Source organism: Acomys russatus, chromosome 22 (genome assembly GCF_903995435.1).
Source record: "Acomys russatus chromosome 22, mAcoRus1.1, whole genome shotgun sequence".
Classification (NCBI taxonomy): domain Eukaryota; kingdom Metazoa; phylum Chordata; class Mammalia; order Rodentia; family Muridae; genus Acomys; species Acomys russatus.
The window spans coordinates 25,850,331-25,867,892 of record NC_067158.1 but is presented as its reverse complement, the minus strand read 5'-3'; the positions used below and the strand labels follow the sequence as shown (position 1 = coordinate 25,867,892).

The 17,562-nt window shown below is 49.1% G+C and overlaps 1 protein-coding gene across 1 annotated transcript in view; it reads right to left on the bottom strand.

Moving 5' to 3' along the window:
- The window catches only part of Cfap99 (cilia and flagella associated protein 99), a 33,368-nt gene extending 24,544 nt beyond the window's left edge, over nt 1-8,824 (bottom strand). The window contains exons 1-3 of the mRNA XM_051165079.1: nt 8,700-8,824; nt 1,900-2,044; nt 896-990 (exon numbers count right to left, since the gene is read on the bottom strand). Of these exons, the coding sequence (XP_051021036.1) occupies nt 896-990; nt 1,900-2,044; nt 8,700-8,813 (354 nt within the window). The 5' untranslated portion in view covers nt 8,814-8,824. The remainder of the gene's footprint in view (nt 1-895; nt 991-1,899; nt 2,045-8,699) is intronic.
- Between the last annotated feature and the right edge of the window lie 8,738 nt (nt 8,825-17,562).

Sequence of the window (17,562 nt, the reverse complement as noted above, 5' to 3'; positions counted from 1 at the left end):
ACCAAAAAAAGAAACAACAACAACAACAAACCCCCCAAAAATTATTTTTATTTTTATTGGTGTTTTGTCTGTATGTCTGTGTGATGGTGTTGGATCCTGGCATTACAGACTGTTGTAAGCTGCCATGTGGGTGCTGGGAATTGAGCCTTGGTCTTCTGGTAGAGCAGTCAGTGCTCTTAACCATTGAGCCATCTTTCTAGCCCCCTTTCTTTTTCTTTTTAACTTTGACACAGTGACTCAGTCTAGCCCTCCTCTCTCAGCTTCCCAAGTAGCCGGGATTACAGGCCACAAGGCCTGGCTCCCATGTGGGTTGTGCAGGCTGCTGCCATGAGCTCCCTAGGCTGGTCAGTGACCAGGTACTGGCCTGGGGTCACTGTGCATATCCTGAGAACGGTATGTGGTCTACACCCCAAGCATCTGGTGAGTCAGCACTGCAGTACCAGGGTAGGAGACAAAGTGGAATATTTGCTCAGTAGTCATTATGGATTCTAGCACAAGGCAGCAGAGCCTGAGCCAAGTACAGGTCATGCTGAGTGTGGAATTGGCCAGGGCAGTCCCAAAGCATCTCTCAGAAGATGCCATTGATTTTAATTCTTTGTTATAAAAACAAAGCCCTTGCTTAAGATAATTCTAATTGCTTATCTGGCATGGGCACTTATGTTCATGTGCAGGTAGGCAAGCCTGTCCTTCACAAATCAGACAGACAGATTTCCCCGGGACAGAGGACGCTGCCCTTCCTATACGGGGCCGTCAGCCAATATTAAGCAGAAAAGAGATAGACCCTCCAGTTTCTTTAGCTAGAGGATGAAAGGTGGGGCTGATCAGACTCGCATCCGGCCCTGCCTCCTGGATGGCAGCCTCAACCTCGGTCTTGTGGAGGGGCAGTGGGGCTCACCTTGCAAGTCTTAGCCACAGGCTGGGACTTGATGATGCTGCAGAAGAGCTGGAAGCCGAGCTCATCCAGCTGGAACATGGCCAGGTAGCAGATCACTGAGGAGAGAGCGTGGAGTGAGGAGCGCCTGGCCGCCCGGCCGCCTGGCAGAGGGGCTCTGCGTGTGACCTTTGGAGAGTCCTGCGGCTGCTGAGTGTCTTGCAGGCACCTTTTTCTGCCAGGGCAATAAGGACAGGCCCAGATAGCAGCTACCACTTCATGCTCAGGGATCGTAGACACTGGCTACATGGGGCTTTTAGCTTCCGCACACATTACACTGCATTTGGTCAGTTCTCAGAATCCCAGCGTTCCTCTGGGCAAAGGTGATGTCATCTTCAGTTTTTTCGATTTTGTGAGCTGAGTCACTTTGAGCCTCTAGGGCATGGTGTCTCCTCTGGTGAGGCTTGCTGGTTCTGCCTCTGAGCTAGGCAGTGAGGGTCAGCCCAGCGTTGCCTCTAGCATCAGCCTTGTGCATCAGCCTACCACTGTGCCGCAACCCTGACCTCTCCACCTCCCACGCCAGCAGCAAGGCCAAGAGCAGGTCCCAGGGCTTGATCCCTCTCTGCCCTACGGTAGCACCAGCCCCTGACCATAGACATTGTGTTCCGTGAATGTGGACAGTGGTCAGAGATGGCTCTTGTATTTAATCTCCCCCTCGATAATCCAGACTAGCATAGACCTATTCTCTCCACAGGTGACAAGATTAGGGGCACAGACAGACTACAAGAGGTATGTCATTTGGCCCAAGTTACCCTCAGGGGGCCTTCTCTTTCAGGTACGTGGCTGGGGCAGGGGTGTTCAGAGGCTGCATGGGACAGCAGGGCCCATGTCTGCTCTCAAAATCCAGGTCTCAGTTTCCCCATCTGTGAAGTGATAAAATATACCTAGCCTAGGCCACACACTTAAGGGTGCCTGAGAATCAAATGAGAGAAAGAGCTCACTGACACGTGCATAGTGGATACACGCACCCTCAAAGAGGCTATAGTCGGCCCACAGGCAGAGCCGACCATCCCGTACATAGAAGGCATCCACCACAACGGTCAGTAACTTCCGGTATTCAAGGCAGCCAGCCAGAATGTCCAAAATGAAAGAAAGCTTCTGGGGGCTCAGAGTCTGGAAAAGAAAGCCAAGAGTGAGTGCTCCGAGACCAGGAGATCAAGGACAAAGGTGGGGGACAGTTACTCCTACATGGCTGAAGAGAGGCCAGCTGGTTCAGCTCTCCTAGAGCAGTGGTCAATGACCACCATGATTGGGAAGGCAGGACCTACAGGGCGAATGAGGACAACATGGGTTCAAAGACAAAATAACCAAGGAAAACAATGAGGCAATACAAACACAGAAGGACAGGCATTACACAGCATCCTCCTGTATGAGGATGGGGGACCCCATAGACAGAAAGAAGGGCAAGCAAGTGGCAGGGGAGAAGATGGAGGCGGGGCGGGGGGGGGGAATGGAGGAGGAGGCAGCAGGAATTTCATGGGGACAGAGTTTCAGGTCAGGAACATTAGAGGTTATGGAGATGGACAGAAGTGATGGCTGGACAGCCCTGTGAGTGTGCTTTGTGCCACTTGAAAACAATTAAAATGGTCAGAATTTATGTCATGTGCATTTTACCACAATAACTTAAAAATGAATTCATAGCCAGGTATGGTGGCACACGCCTTTAATGCCAGCACTCAGGAGGCAGAGGCAGGTGGATCACTGTGAGTTCAAGCCAGCCTGGTCTACAAAGAGAGTCCAGGACAGCCAAGGCTACACAGAGAAGCACTGTCTTGGAAAAACAAAAACAAAATTAATAATAATAATAATACTAATACTAATAATAATAATAATAATAATAATAATAATAATAATAAATCTTCATATAAAGGTTTTCAAATGAAGAAATAAAAAAATATCCAAGAAGCTAGATGTGGTGGAGCACGTCTTTAATCTCAGCACTTGGGAGACAGAGGCAAGTGGATTGCTGTGAGTTCTAGGCCAGCCTGGTATACAAAGAGAGTCCAGGACATCCAGGGCACTGTTACACAGAGAAACACTGTTTGAAAAAACCAAAAACCAAACCAAACAAATAAAAAACAAAGACATTATCCAAAAGAATGCTGCATGGGGGGCTGGAGAAATGGCTCAGAGGTTAAGAGCACTGCCTTGTTTTTCCAAAGATCCTGAGTTCAATTCCCAGCAACCTCATAGTGGCTCACAACCATCTATAATGAGATGTGGTGCCTTCTTATGGAGTGGACACATGCAGGCAGAATACTTTATAAATAATAAATAGATAAATCCTTAAAAAAAAAAAAAAAAAAGAATGCTTCATGGTCAAGGGAAATCTGTGAGAGCTTGTCCAGAATAAAGGGCAGAATGGGAGCTGCTAAGTAGCAATAAGAATTCTGTTCCCTTAGCCAGCCATAGTGGTACACACCTTTAATCCCAGCACTTGGGGCAGTGCAGGCTGAGTTCAAGGGCACCTGATCTACCTGAGTTTTAGACCAGGCAGGGCTACATGGGGGGGGGGGGAGGGAGGACAAGGGAAGAGAGGGCGTGGGAGAGGGAAAGGAAGAGGGAGAGAGGAAGAGAAGTGGGGAAGGGGAGGGAAGGAAGTGGGGAGAGGGAGGAGAGAGGAGGAGAGAGAGGAGCGAAATTACATTGATTCTGAATTTCTCAAGTCTGCCCCCTTTGGAAGAAACTGACGAGACAGAGTAAGGCCAGGCTCACTTTTCCCATTTGCCCTTTTGAACAGTTTTGTTTTTATGACCAGTGTCAAGACTTTCTATCACTGTGTTAGAAATCTGACAAAAACAGGGCCAAACACACGTCTTTAATCCCAGAACTCAGGGAGGCAGAGGCAGGTAGATCTCTGTGAGTTCAAGGCCAGCCTGGTCTACAGAGTGAATCCCAGGACAACCAAGGCTACATAGAGAAACCCTATCTGAAAAAACAAACAGGGCTGAAGAGATAGCTCAGCGGTTGCAAGCATTGTCTGTTCTTCCAGAGGTCCTGAGTTCAATTCCCAGCAACCACATGGTAGCCTACAACCATTTACACTGGTATCTAATGCCCTCTGATAGGTTAGAGGGGTAAAGGAAAGTTGTCCTTTAAGCTGATTGGCTGTGGGACCAGGGCTAACTGAGGGGACCAGGGGCAGACTGCAGGGGGAAATTTTTTGTATGTTCTGACCGCAGTAACCTGTAGCTCTGATTGGCCCTGGTGCAAGCTCCTAGGGACAGCTACTAGCTGCATGTCTGTGGCTCTCTCTGGAAACTCTAGCTGGGGAGGTCAAGTTCTTAAGCCCTGAACACAAAATGGCGTTGGTTTGGTCTCTACAAGTCCATTGACAAAGTCAAAGCCCCTAGGATCCAACCATTGCCCAGCTGCCCCACCTCTGAACACTGCACTGGGAGCAAGACCTTCAACACAGGAGCCTTTGGGGGACAATTCAGACCCAAATGATAATATGACCTATGTGTAGATACATGTAAACTATTTTAAAAAGTAATTAAGGCTTGAAAAGTGATTAAGTTTTAAAGGAGAAGGAAATAAAGACATCTGCCAGTGCCAGTACAGCACGGAGAAGTTTGGTGAGATGCTTGCTGCTGAGCCTCTCCAGAAAGCAATTTGGAAAATAGGTTTCTACAGCTTTATTTTCATGACTTTTTAACAGAGCAAGTGTACTTCTGGGAACTTAAGAAAACCTTCCACAACACAGAAAATGTCCATGCGCATACATCTGGGAAAAGAGGTCTGGGCAGTAGTGAAAACAGGAACAAAGGTACAACAGTGGGGTAACCAAAGGTTAAGCATCAGTGCTCCATCCCACCAGCCAGTACAACGCAGCCATTACAATGACACTGTGCTAGGATTTACAAGAGGGTGACAAATTGGCATGACCCACAGTGAAACCACCATGGGGTATGACTCTGGTGCCCCAAGAATGCATCTGCCTCTCCTCTCTGCTCTTCTGCACCCACAGTTAACTGATACTTCTATGATAACTTCAAAATTAGTAACAGTTTCCCTAAGCTGGCCACCCCCTTTAACTTCTCCCTTTTTCTTGTGGCTGCTTACCCCAGAGCTATCTGGCTGCCTACGCTTTTCTTGTTAGTCCTGTTCTGCAGGATCTTTTTATGCTCACACCCGCTTGCTTGTCCACAGTCTGGGCTCTGCCCTGACCGTTTCCTGCTTATAACCAACCTCCCCACTGGCCAGCCACACAGGCTGGGCAGCCAGGTCTGAAGGTTAGGCACACAGGCCCTATCGGGCTTCCTGTCTACTCACTCTCAATTACAGCTCAGTGCGGGGCATGTGGACCATGCGACTAGGGGAACTGGCTTGGAGCAAGAGTGAGGTCAAGACGTGTCCAAACCCCAAAAAACCTCAGTCTTGAGACCAGCAGGAGTAAGGATCACTCCTTCTCGCTTACGTACCCCGGGTGCACATAGTCTCGTGGTCTCCACCTCTGCCTGGTCACATAGCCTGGTGACCAGGACATGTCCAACAAGCACCTGGAATTCTTCTCCATGCAAATGAAGTATTCCCAGAACCTCAGCCCCGGCCAATGATGTATGCTCACCTAAACACCCCTACTTACTTCCCCAAGGTTCATACAGATGGTATCCCCACCAATAAAGAGAGCTGTGTCACTGAAAGGGCTGTATCTGAAGGAGACCCCCACCCTCCAACCGTTCACTGATGAATCAAGATCCTGCTATCCCACCCACTCAGTTACACTTCATTCCTTTGATTTTTTTTTTTTAACTTTTTTTTGGTTTTTGGAGATGGGGTTTCTCTGTGCAGCCTTGACTGTCCTGGACTTACTTTGTAGACCAGGCTGGCCTCGAATTCACAGTGATCTGCCTGCCTCTGCCTACTGAGTGCTGGGTTAAAGGCGTGCGCCACCACGCCTGGCGCTTCCTTCCTTTGAGTCCAGCAACTGTACACATCAGTGTCTAGATGTCCCCAAAGGAAAGAAGCAGACCCTCAGGCTCTGGAACCACAGGTTAGGACCTTGAGTTCTTGGAGTCTCATCTTGGTAGGTCCCTCTGCCCAGGAAGCCCTCTCCTGTTTCCAGGGACCTGCTGTTCCTTAAAGTCAGACCCTTCCTCACTCCCTGGCTGCCTGGCTGCCTAGCCTGCCTACATCCTTAGTCCCAGGTGGATTCCCTGGCTACCTAGGCATAGCCTGTTCACTAGTCTTGCCACGTGATGGGCTTCTGAGTACTGGGAAAGCCAAGGTGGTATGCAGATGCTGACCTCACCCATATATCCACCTATAAAACTCAGCCCCAGATCAATGTGTCTGAGTCTTACGCTTGCTCCAGAGGGTTGGTAACTGACTAGGAGTGGAGACAGAAGCCGTGGGATGCAACTCCAGAGCTGCCTAGTGACCAGGCCACAGGTAAGTGGGTGGGATCCGTTTATTCCTGTCTCCTCCCTGAGGCCCAGCCAAGTTGGCCCAGGTAAACCCAGGCTTCTAGTAGCATCTGGACCTGGCGCTGTAGCTGCCAGCTGTAACCTAGTTTCCTTTACGCAGACAGTACAGCCAGATAAGGCCATGTCCACATTAAGAAGCACTTAGGTAATCCCAGCATTTAGGAGGCAGAGGCAGATGGATCTCTGTGAATTTGAGGCCAGTTTGGTCTACAAAGAGAGTCCAGGACAGTCAAGGCTTCACAAAGAAACTCTATCTCAAAAAAAAAAAAAAAAAAAAAAAAGAAGAGGAGGAGAAAGAAGGAGGAGGAAAAAGAGGAGGAGGAGGAGCAGCAGCAGCAGCAGCAGCAGCAGCAGCAGCAGCAGCACTTAAGGCTGTCATGGTATATAGTCTGCCTGCCCCACACCCCTCTGTCAGCCTCTGCCCAGTGGTCTAGGCGTCGTGGAACTTTCCAGCAGGGTCATCTCCAGCCTCGACCTGGCAGTCAGTATGTTACAGCAGGTTTTTGACAGCTGGAGATGAAAGTGTGTTGTTCAAACTGGGTCAGTACCCAGGGCCCCAATCCACCTTGGCTCAAGAAGGGCTTTGGCAGAACCTGAAAGAACCAACATCTGAGGAGCTGCCTCTGTGCCTGAGGTAGAGATCAGCTCCACCGGCTGCCGCCGGCTCAATGGAAGGCATCAGAGTGCTAGGCTTTTCATGGAAAAATCACACAGATGGTCACGACTTTATGATTTGCCAAATGACAGCCAGGACTCACTTAGCATAAATCTATTGGTTGTTAACAGGGAAAAAAAAGTGCCCCAAACTACTTATGTACTGCTAAAACTCAGTTTTCTATAATGGTCATTGAAGAGTAATGACTCGAACTTCTCTGCCTCTCTGGAAAGAAAGGGGCCATCTTCTCTCAAAGCCTGGGATGACTTAGCAGCCCAGGCAACATGCTGGGTATTTCTAGTGGGTGGGGGAAGTGGCAAGGATAGTGGAGGAACAAATGGACTGCTCAAAAAACACCAGGAAGGAAGGCAGTGTGGCAGTGGAGTGGACACGGGGATGGGTAGGAGAACTGGGAGGGCACAGTGATGTGGAGAGGCTCTGCAGGGAGGACACGGTCTGTGTCATGTCTGTGGGGAGATCAGAGTCTAGGAGGGCGGTGCTCTGAACAGAGAGAGGAGAGGGAGCTTTTGCTGTCAATAGCACAAGGGCTATACCAGGGCTGAGGCAAGAGGTGGCAGGGTGGGGGAAAATAGGTGCGCGTCTCACCTGGCAAGGAAGAGACACAGTTCTTGATGACTGGGCTTGGGCTGCTGAGATGAGCTGCTTGTCGGGGCTCATGGGGACCGAGAGATAAATATGCTCCAGACTGGACATATATGCTACTTAGCATTGGGTGCAAGAGTCTAGGGTTGGAAGAGGGGTCTGTGCTGGATGGAGGAACTGGATCTAGTAGCAGGTAGGTGACTCTCCGGAGTATCCCCACAAGGAGAGGCTGCAGCCTCTGGGGAAAGGAGACTCAGAGTAGGGAGTGTCCAGAGGGCCAATCAGAATGCTGCAGAGCTGGTGTGTAGGATGCCAACCTGGGCAGAGGCTGGAGCTGACCATAAACAGGGTGGCAAGTCGGCTGAGTGAGAGATGTGCTTTAACCATCTAAAACTCACATGGAGGCAGAGTGGCCATTGTGACAGGCTCAGGCGGGACATTCTGGAGACACACTCTGCCTGTCTGCCTCTCTCTCCCCTTCTGCGGTGGGCCACACTGCTGCTTCTGTCTTGGATGTCTCGGTTTCCAGAACCTCGAGAGTTACTTTCTGTGCAATTTCCCTAGCTTCAGGCCTGTTATAGCAGTGCTCACAGACTGAGGTGGGGCCTCGGGGAGGGGGAAACCACCAGCTAGAGGCCTCTTCAGTGACATACAACCCACGGTGAACTGTGGCCCTAAGTCCCTGCTTCCCTCATTGATGCTGTCCACACAGTCACAGCTTTTCCTATGAGGAAGCATCTGTCATAATGTGCCATGGAAGTTTTTTGTTTGTTTGTTTTTGAGACAGAGTTTCTCTGTGTAGCCTTGGCTGACCTGGACTGTGTAGACCAGGCTGGCCTTGGACTCACAGTGATCCACCTGCCTGACATGGAAGTTTTGTAGCTCTGGGGAGCCAGGTCTGATGTGTATTCTGGGTGCTGGAAGCCTTCTTGTGGCTAAGGGGTCCAGCCTGCTAGCCTTGTCTCACACTTCTCCACAAAGGAAGGGTTGGATTTCATGCTATTTGCCTGAGAGTGAACTGCCAGGTGACACATATCACTGATGTGACCTCCCGGAACCCCAGGGGCTACCCTGACCCTACCTGCTGTAAGGAGGTGGACACCGTCTCCAGGAACTGCTCAGGGTTGTCCTTATGAGGCTTAAATTTGTCAAGTTGCTCTATCACAGTCTCAATGCATTTTCCATAGTAGGTCATCTTTGGAGCAGAGTTCTAAAAAAAACCGACACAAGTCACATTATCCAGAGTCTCTGTGTTATCAGTTTGGCTGTTGGCAGAAGTGGTTGCAGGATCCTCACCCACACCAGCAGGATTTCCAGGAGGGTTCTGGGTTGAACAGTGAGATTTTGGGCGTTAAGGGTTTGGGTTCAGGTAAACTCAAACTCACTAGTTGGTTAGTTCATCTCAGGCCTCTGCTGCCCAGGGGGTCTGTTTGGCATTGGTGAGCCCACCGTTAGGTCACCACTTAGCTCCAGCCTCAGCCCTCTCTGCCCTAGGTTTCAAGGCACCCACCAAAGCCCCATAGCATTGCTGTGGGTAGGGTGACCTCTAGAAAGGGCTCAGGGCAGAAAGCAGGTCTCTGAACACCCCTCAGTGCAGCTGGAAGAATGGCTGGTTTCTTAGCAGGTTCTTTTTTTTTTTTTTTTTTTTTTTTTGGTTTTTCCAGACAGGGTTTCTCTGTGTAGCCTTGGCTATCCTGAACTCACTTTGTAGACCAGGCTGGCCTCGAACTCACAGCGATCCACCTGCCTCTGCCTCCCAAGTGCTGGGATTAAAGGCGTGCGCCACCATGCCCCGCTCTCAGCAGGTTCTACCCAGAGCAGGTGAAGATGATGGAGTCGCAAAGGCTGTGACGTTCCCAGGTGCTTTGGCATGTGAATGGCATGACCCATGCTCAGGGATGTAATAAATAGAAACAATTAGAAACATTCAACTAAAATAAAAATATGAGGCCAGCCTGCTCTACATAGGGAGTTCCAGGACAGCCAAGGCTACACAGATAGATAGATAGATAGATAGATAGATAGATAGATAGATAGATAGATCCAATAGATAGACAGACAGACAGACAGAGTGAGCTGAGCACTAGCATGCATTCACCCTTTTGTTTCCTAACTGTGGATGTGATGTGACCAGCTGCTGCCTTGACTTTCCTGCCAGCATGGGCTGTAACTTGAACCTTTTCTCCCTGAAGGTGCTTTTGTTGGTATTCATCATAGTAACAGGAAAAGAAAGCAAGGTCCTCAGTGTGACGGCAGCCCACCAGTCATGCCAGGCCCAGCGGCTGATCTTTGAAAATTAAGGAGCTATTCTAAGGGGTCAAATACCAATAAGTGAGAGTTTAAGAAAAGACAGAAGAGAGAAAGAAAGTGGGAACGTGCTCGGAACTGAAGGGTGTAGCTTTCCAGACGGGTGAGGCCTCTGCAAAAGGAGAACTCATACAATCTGAGCAGGGTACCCCAGTACTCTCAGCAGAGATAGGGCTTGCTGAGTAGCCTTGTGCCTCAGCACTCTAAGATCCAGAGGTTCATCTGTCAAAGGTCCTGCTTGACTCCTGAGCAAGCCCAGAGAGGCATGGATCTGGGAAGCCGAGGCTAAACCCAAGGGAAGGTGATTGTGGAGGAAGTGGAGACGGCTCTATCAGTGGTCCTCAACCCTCCTAACGCTGCAACCTTTAATACAGCTCTTGTGGCCACTGCCAACCATGAAATTATTTTCATTGTTACTTCATTAACTGTAATTTTGCTACTGCTACGAACGGCGATGCAAATATCTGCCATGCAGGATATCTGATAGATGATCCTGTGAGAGGGCCATTCAACCCCCAAAGGGGTCAAGACACACAGGTTGAGAATCGCTGCTCTAGGGTAACAGTTAATGGGTGGTGAGATGAGCAAGCCAGAGGGAGAGAATGAGGTTCGCCTGCCATCTCCCTGGGAAAGGCTGGGATGACTGCTTCACTAAGGGCCAGAGTCCCCAGGTAACCTGGCTGCATTCTGTGCCAGCAAGACCACACCTGGGGCCTGACCCAGGAACATAGGTTCCTCCAGCCTCTCTGAGACTGGCCTCAAGGAGTCTGGAAACTGGTTTGAAGCCCCGGTACCATGGACAGGTTCTAGGGGTATGATAAGGAAGCTCCACGAGCATGGAGGGGAGGCATAGCTTGGACTCCATCCCTGCTCAGTCCATGACGACAGGCACCAGAGCACCTTTTCTCATGCCTAGAAACCCACGGGGCCATCTCATGGTAGAGTCCTCATGGGTCAGTGGGGTCTTGATGATAAGAGGCAGGAGGAGAGGGTACAATGCCAGAGTAAATCCATCACACACAGTTCCACACCTGCCTAATGCAGCCAGATTACGGTGTTGGATATGGCAAGAGGTCTGGGGCTGACCTGCAACCTCTGAAGCCCACCTCCCTGAAGACTGTCTGCTGTAGCCATTCTACCCCATAAGGACCATCTACTGCTGGAGGGCTGGAGAGTAGGAGAGAGCACTCTGAGGGCTCCTAGGGTCCTCTCCTCTCCCTCTCTGGCCACTCAATTACTTCTACTGAGCTTCCTGGTGAGAGAATTGAATGCTAAGAGGAGGCTTCTGGGAACTACTGCCCACTCTGCTCCCCATCCCATGATGCACTCTGACTGAGCAATCGATGGGCTTTGTGCCCAGTGGCCATTTCACCCTCCCTCTGAATGTGGCTTCCTCTCTTAAGAGGCACAGAGAAGGCCAGACGCTTAGCCCTGCTGATATGGGTACATTCAAGCACAAGAGGCCAGGAAGCATTTTCTGGGGCATTGCTTCATGGCCTACGGCTTCCCCTCTGGCTTTGTGGGGGCGCCTCCAGATTAAGTGACCTGACGTTTGTTATTCAGGGAGCTGCATCTGGAGCCCCTCCCTGAGACCACACCTGCCAGACAGTGTCCTGGAGGTCTGTTCCTGTCCTGGCTCTACCCTTGTCTGGCTAGTCCTGCAAGTCCTGATGTCATTAGCCATGCAGGACCTTTGCCCTCTTTCTCTGGAACTGCTCTTGGGGCCCTTTGTTTTACTCTGGATCTCTCCTAAGTGGAAAACAATCTCAGACACTCCAGGAATCTTGGCTTAAGGGGGCTCTGAGGGTGTGGGGAGGTCCTTTCTCCTCTCTCCCCCCCCCCCCCCCGCCCCGGGAGTAGGTTATGCCTGGACTCCTAAAGCACTATTTAACAAGTTCTCCAACTCCTAATTATGAGTCTCTTGGTGGCAAACATGGCGCTGTCAGGTAGCTCAGGAGAGAACATTAGTTCTGAAAAGATATATCTCTACAGTTTTTAGAAAACTAGAAAAACTAGCAAGATCTAGTTTTTCTCAGCCAAGTGCAAGCAGTGAACAAAAGGCATAGTTTGCAGCCAGCGCTGACGCACACAGCCCAGGACTCTGACAGTGTCGGAAGCCTTGCTGGGGTGGTGGGTGCAGGCTCCTCCAGTGTCAGTTATTTGTGTACAAGGAATCCTTTGCCTCTGGCTTCATGCCTGAGCTCGAGGATGGGTCTAGGTGAATCCTTGATTCCATTCACTTGGTCTCCCAGCCCGGCCCCTCACCATGCACAGAGACTAATCTGATGTTCCTGATATCATTGAGTGGGGGTGGGGACAGCAGTGGGCCCAGGGCTTTGGCCCTGGTTCCTGTGGGCCGAATGGAGAGGTGAGGTCTCAGTTCCCAGGTTCTCAGTTGCTCTGGGACCCAGAGGGGGTCTCCTCAGCATGTCACAAGCCCTTCAGTCCTAAGTCACAGCCTAGGACTCCTCTTCCTTCATTGGGGTCTTTCACTGGCTTAGAAGCTTCTTCATATATGTTCCCCACCCCCAAATCAAATCCTCTGTCCTTTGTCTTCCCACAAGCTTAGGCAATCTCTAATATCTGGGTTGGACACTCACACACCCGAGGCCTGCCCTCTTTGCCTGAGAGTCTCTTCTAGAAACCTCTGACATCAATTCAATGCCCGTTAAGCCTCAGCAAGTGTGGTGAGCAGGCCCTATCTCTCACCGGGATCTGGCCTAGGCCCACAGTAATCTGGGAATGGTGAATGCAAACATGTCAGTACACTGAAACAGGCTCCTAATCTAATCTGGAAGACAGCCACAGGTGGCCAGGATAAAAGCGACTGAAACATCACATGGACTGAACCTAGGGCCTCCATCATGATAGGCTTCTGTCACCCAGCTTCATTCAGGCCCATATTGACTTTTGAAAAAATAGAATGTCAGCCGGGTGGTGGTGGTGGCGGCGGCAGCGGCGGTGGCGGTGGCTGCAGAGGCAGGTGGATCTCTGTGAGCCTGACGCCAGCCTGGTCTACAAAGTGAGTCTAGGACAGCCAAGGCTACACAGAGAAACCCTGTCTCGAACAACAACAACAACAACAACAAAAAAAAAAAAAAAAAAAAAAAAAAAAGAAAGAAAGAAAGAAGGAAAAAGAATGTCTTTTATTCATTGACAGTTTCATACATGTAGACAGTGTGTTTTGGCATATTCATCCCCATATAATGACTTTGTAAATCATCTGTTTTTCTAAACCTTTACTAACAGGAGTTATACAATACACTTTAGTTTTATTGTCTCCTTTAATTGGGGGGGGGGGGGAATAGTTGCTCTGGTAGTATTTTCTATGGAAATAAGAAAACAAAGTCCAGCTGGAGAGATGGCTCAGTGGTTAAGAACATGTACTGGGGCCTGGAGAGATGACTTAGCGGTTAAGAGCACTGTCTGCTCTTCCAGAGGTCCTGAGTTCAATTCCCAGCAACGGCATGGTGGCTTACAAGCATATATACTGAGATCCGATGTCCTCTTGTGGTGTGCAGGTGTACATGCAGATAGAACACTCATATATAAAATAAATAAATCTTAAAAAAAAAAAGACCATCCACTGCTCTTGCAGAGGACCAGGTTTGGTTCCCAGCACCTACACAAGACAGTTCACACCTGCCTTTACTCCAGTTCCAGGGGTATCTGATGCTTTCTTTTGGTTTCTGTAGGGAACTGTACAAACATATGCACATACATAATAAAATGAAAATAAAATCTTTAAAATCTTTTAAAAAAGAGAGAGAGAGAACAAAACTCATGTTAAGAAGTTTGGGGCCAGGAGTGTGACACACACCTTTAATCCTAGCACTCGGAAGGCAGAGCCTGGTCTACATAGTAAGTTCAGGACAGCCAAGGCTAACACAGAGAGACCCTGTCTCAAAAAAAAAAAAAAAAAAAAAAAAAAAAAAAGAAAAGAAAAAAAAAGAAAAAAGAAAAAGAAAAAATAAGTTGGGGACTGAAGAGATGGCTCAGAGGTTAAGAGCACTGGCTGCTCTTACAAAAATCCTGAGTCCAATTCCCAGCAACCACATAGTAGCTCACAGCCATCTATAATGAGATCTGGTACCCTCTTCTGTCATGCAGGAGTTACATGCAGGCAGAACATTGTATACATAATAAATAAATACATCTTTAAAAAAAAATAAGAAGTTTGGAGTTAGGAATCTGGTTCCATTATGCCCAAAGAGATTTTCTTTCTGTGTGAGCCTGAGGCCTGGCCTTAAAAGCCTCAGTTGAGGGCTGGAGAGATGGCTCAGAGGTTAAGAGCATTGGCTGTTCTTCCAAAGGTCCTGAGTCCAATTCTCAGCAACCACATAGTGGCTCACAGCCATCTATAATGAGATCTGGTGCTCTCTTCCGGCCTGAAGGTGTACATGCAGGCAGAATACTGTATATGAAAAAGAAAAAAAAAACCATTAAAAAAAAAAAGCCTCACTTGAGCCCTGATGATAAAGTGAAATAAAGGAGAATCGCCCACACATAGCCCAGGACTCAGAGCAAAGAACGTAGGCAGTCAAAGAGCATTTACAGACTTGGTGTTAAGAGTGCTAGGGTGGTAGGGTCGGACTCAGTCAGGCAGCCCTAGCCTAAAACCCAAGGTGGAGTCCATCCTTAGCACCAAGGAGAACAAACAAAACACAGACCTAATTGTCTAGAAACAATGCTGAAGACTGAATTTTCTTCCCCTCATCAGGTTAAGGTACAGTCAGTCCCTGAAGGCAGGGGGTGGGTCATAGCAGCAGGAGTCCGGCCAATGGCCACACTGAGTGCACAATAGGGTGGATGCACCCTAGTGCTCGGCTGGACTTCTCTGTTATACAGTCCAGGAATCCTAGAAATTGTCCCTACCACATTTAAGATGGGTGTGTCTGGTTGGAGAGATGGCTCACTGGTTAAGAGCCCTGGCTGCTTTTTCAGAGGTCCTGAGTCCAATTCCCAGCAACCACATGGTGGCTCACAACCATCTATCGTGAGATCTGGTTTCCTCTTCTGGTGCCCACGAAAACAGAGACCGCTCATACCGCCAGGTGTGGTGATGCAAGCCTGTAATCCCAGCACTTAGGAGGAAGAGTCAGGTAGACCTACAAAGCCTGGTCTACAAAGTAAGTCCAGGACAGCCAAAGCTACACAGAGAAAGCCTATTTCAAAAAACCAAAACCAAAAAACCCAGAGCACTCATATTCATAAAATAAATAAATCTCAAAAAAGAAAAAAAGAAAAAAAAAAGGATGTGTCTTTCTACGTCAGTTATGTCTTCTCACCCAGGCAGGCCCGTTGGGAGGTCTCTCAGGTGGTCTTGATCCTGATGACACACTAAGCATCATTAGCTGTTCTGGTTTTCCTTTTTCAGTAAGTTTTCAATGTAGAGGGCAGAGGTCTTGGCTGGATTTTTGTGGCTGGCCTGCCTAGGGCTGCCAGGGAGCAAGGGGGTGTTTCCTGCTTCAGTCAAGGAGGACTGAAGGAATCAATCCGAGCCCTTCCCAATCAAGAGTGGACCTTGGTAGAAGGATCCAAAAGAAGTGAATGAAAACAAAACCAAAAACCAAAAACCAAGCTGGAGGTGGGAAGGGAGCCCTCTAACTACCCAGCCTGACCCCTCTGCTCTCTGTGGGGTGGAGGGTCCCTTGCAGGGATCTGCATGCATACCTGAGGCAAAGAGCAGGTGCCCTGTGAGAGTGGCACGAGGGAGAGGATGCCTGGATTCTGAGTCCTCTCTGAAACTCGCCTAAAACTTGTCAATACAATCACCCTATGGGTAGGAAATGGGCCAGGCTCAGCCAACTCCATGCTTTGAGCACGTCAAACTTTACTTATTTCTGATTCATTATTAGTTTTAGTCTTTTCTTTTCTTGTTCATTTTTGTTTTGAGGAAGGTGATCTTGATATGTAACGGAGGCTGGCCTCAAACTCTCCATCCTCCTGCCTCCTGCTTCCCCGGAGCTGGGATCACATGCCCACACATCCACACCCAGACTCAGCTTTATTTTAAAAGTTTGTTTGTTTACCTGCTTTAAGTGCTAGAGCTACAACCTGGCATATCTCGCTAGGTAACTAAGCCCTATACTGAGCCACATCCCAACCGCCTCGGTTTTTAGTTTACAGGTGAGAAGTGAGATGCGGTTCCTAAGCGGACTGGTTTCCTTTACACAAGGCCATTTAACTCCCTCCTCTTACCCTGGCTCAGCGATCTGGTACTTGAGGTGACCTGCAAGGCAGGCTGAAGCAAGCAAGGAGGGCTCACTTCTATCAGACACAAACCAGTTCAACAGTCTCAGCTAGAAGATCCCAAACACATGTTAATGAGATCCCAAAGGCCTGCTCTCTTCCCACAACTAAAGCTGCTCAGCTCAGTGTGGCTACCAAGGCACCCCCTCTGGCTTTCTCTTCCTTCCTGACCAACGCGCCCTGGCCCATACTTGGGTCTATTGCTGCCCAACTCGGGGGTGACATTTTCTAGCCTCCCCGGAAGCTGTCTACGGTTGTGTGTACACGTTCTTCCAGCAGTGAGAAATACTAGAGAGTAAACTTGGGGACAGATGGCCTGAAATGGAGGGCATTTCTTTCTTCTCTTTCCCAGTAAGTTCACGGGCTTAGGAGGTGAAGGCAAGAACCAGCGCAGCCATCCCGAATCCTGAGGACACAGGTTAAGGATGGTAGCCAGGAAAGCTGGTTCCTGCTGTACTTCCAGGGTTACCTCTTCACACAGTTCTCTTTAAAAAAAAAAAAAAAAGTATGCTTATTTTATTTATTTACTATGTGTCTGAGTAATCTGTCTCCACGCACACCAGAAGAGGGTTATCAGATCCCATTACAGATGGTGGCAAGCCACCCTGTGGCTGCTGGGAATCGAACTTAGGACCTCTGGAAGGGCAGCCAATACTCTTAACCACGGAGCCATCTTTCCGGCCCCATTTTTCGAATTTTTTCCCCCTGTGGGTTCTGGCACACTGAAGCTCTTCTGCTAACAAAGCCAACAGTTCACTGATTGAGCCCCCAGAAGCAGCTTTTATGACGGGAGAGTGTAGTGTTGTGGACATATTGGCTCTAAGGTGATATAAGGAAAACAGGCAAACTGGTCTGACAAGTGTTTATAAAGCCACGTGGCTTCCTGTAATTACCCAGGAATGGGTAGAAGCGCAGCTTACAAGGAGTAAGTGGTGGGCCACAAGGCTAAGCGGGTCCAGGCCGAGGGGGCTAAGGGAAGATGCAGGAACGGCTGAGGCAGAGGCGGGTGCACACACTGTTTCACTCGAGAGGTAGTCAGTAGGGTCACCCCTTCTTTTTTATTTGTTTTCTTTTAAGATTTATTTATTTATTATGTATACAGTGTTTTGCCTGCATGTATACCTGAATGATAGAAGAGGCCATAGATCACATTATAGATGGTTATGAGCCATCATGTGGTTGCTGGGAATTGAACTCAGGACCTTTGGAAGAGAAGCCGGTGCTCTTAAGCTCCTAGCCATCTCTCCAGCCCCTTGTTCGTTTATTTGTTTTCAAGACAGGGTTTCTCTGTGTAGCCTTGGCTGTCCTGGACTCACTTTGTAGACCAGGCTGGCCTCGAACTCACAGCGATCCGCCTGCCTCTGCCTTCCGAGTGCTGGGATATA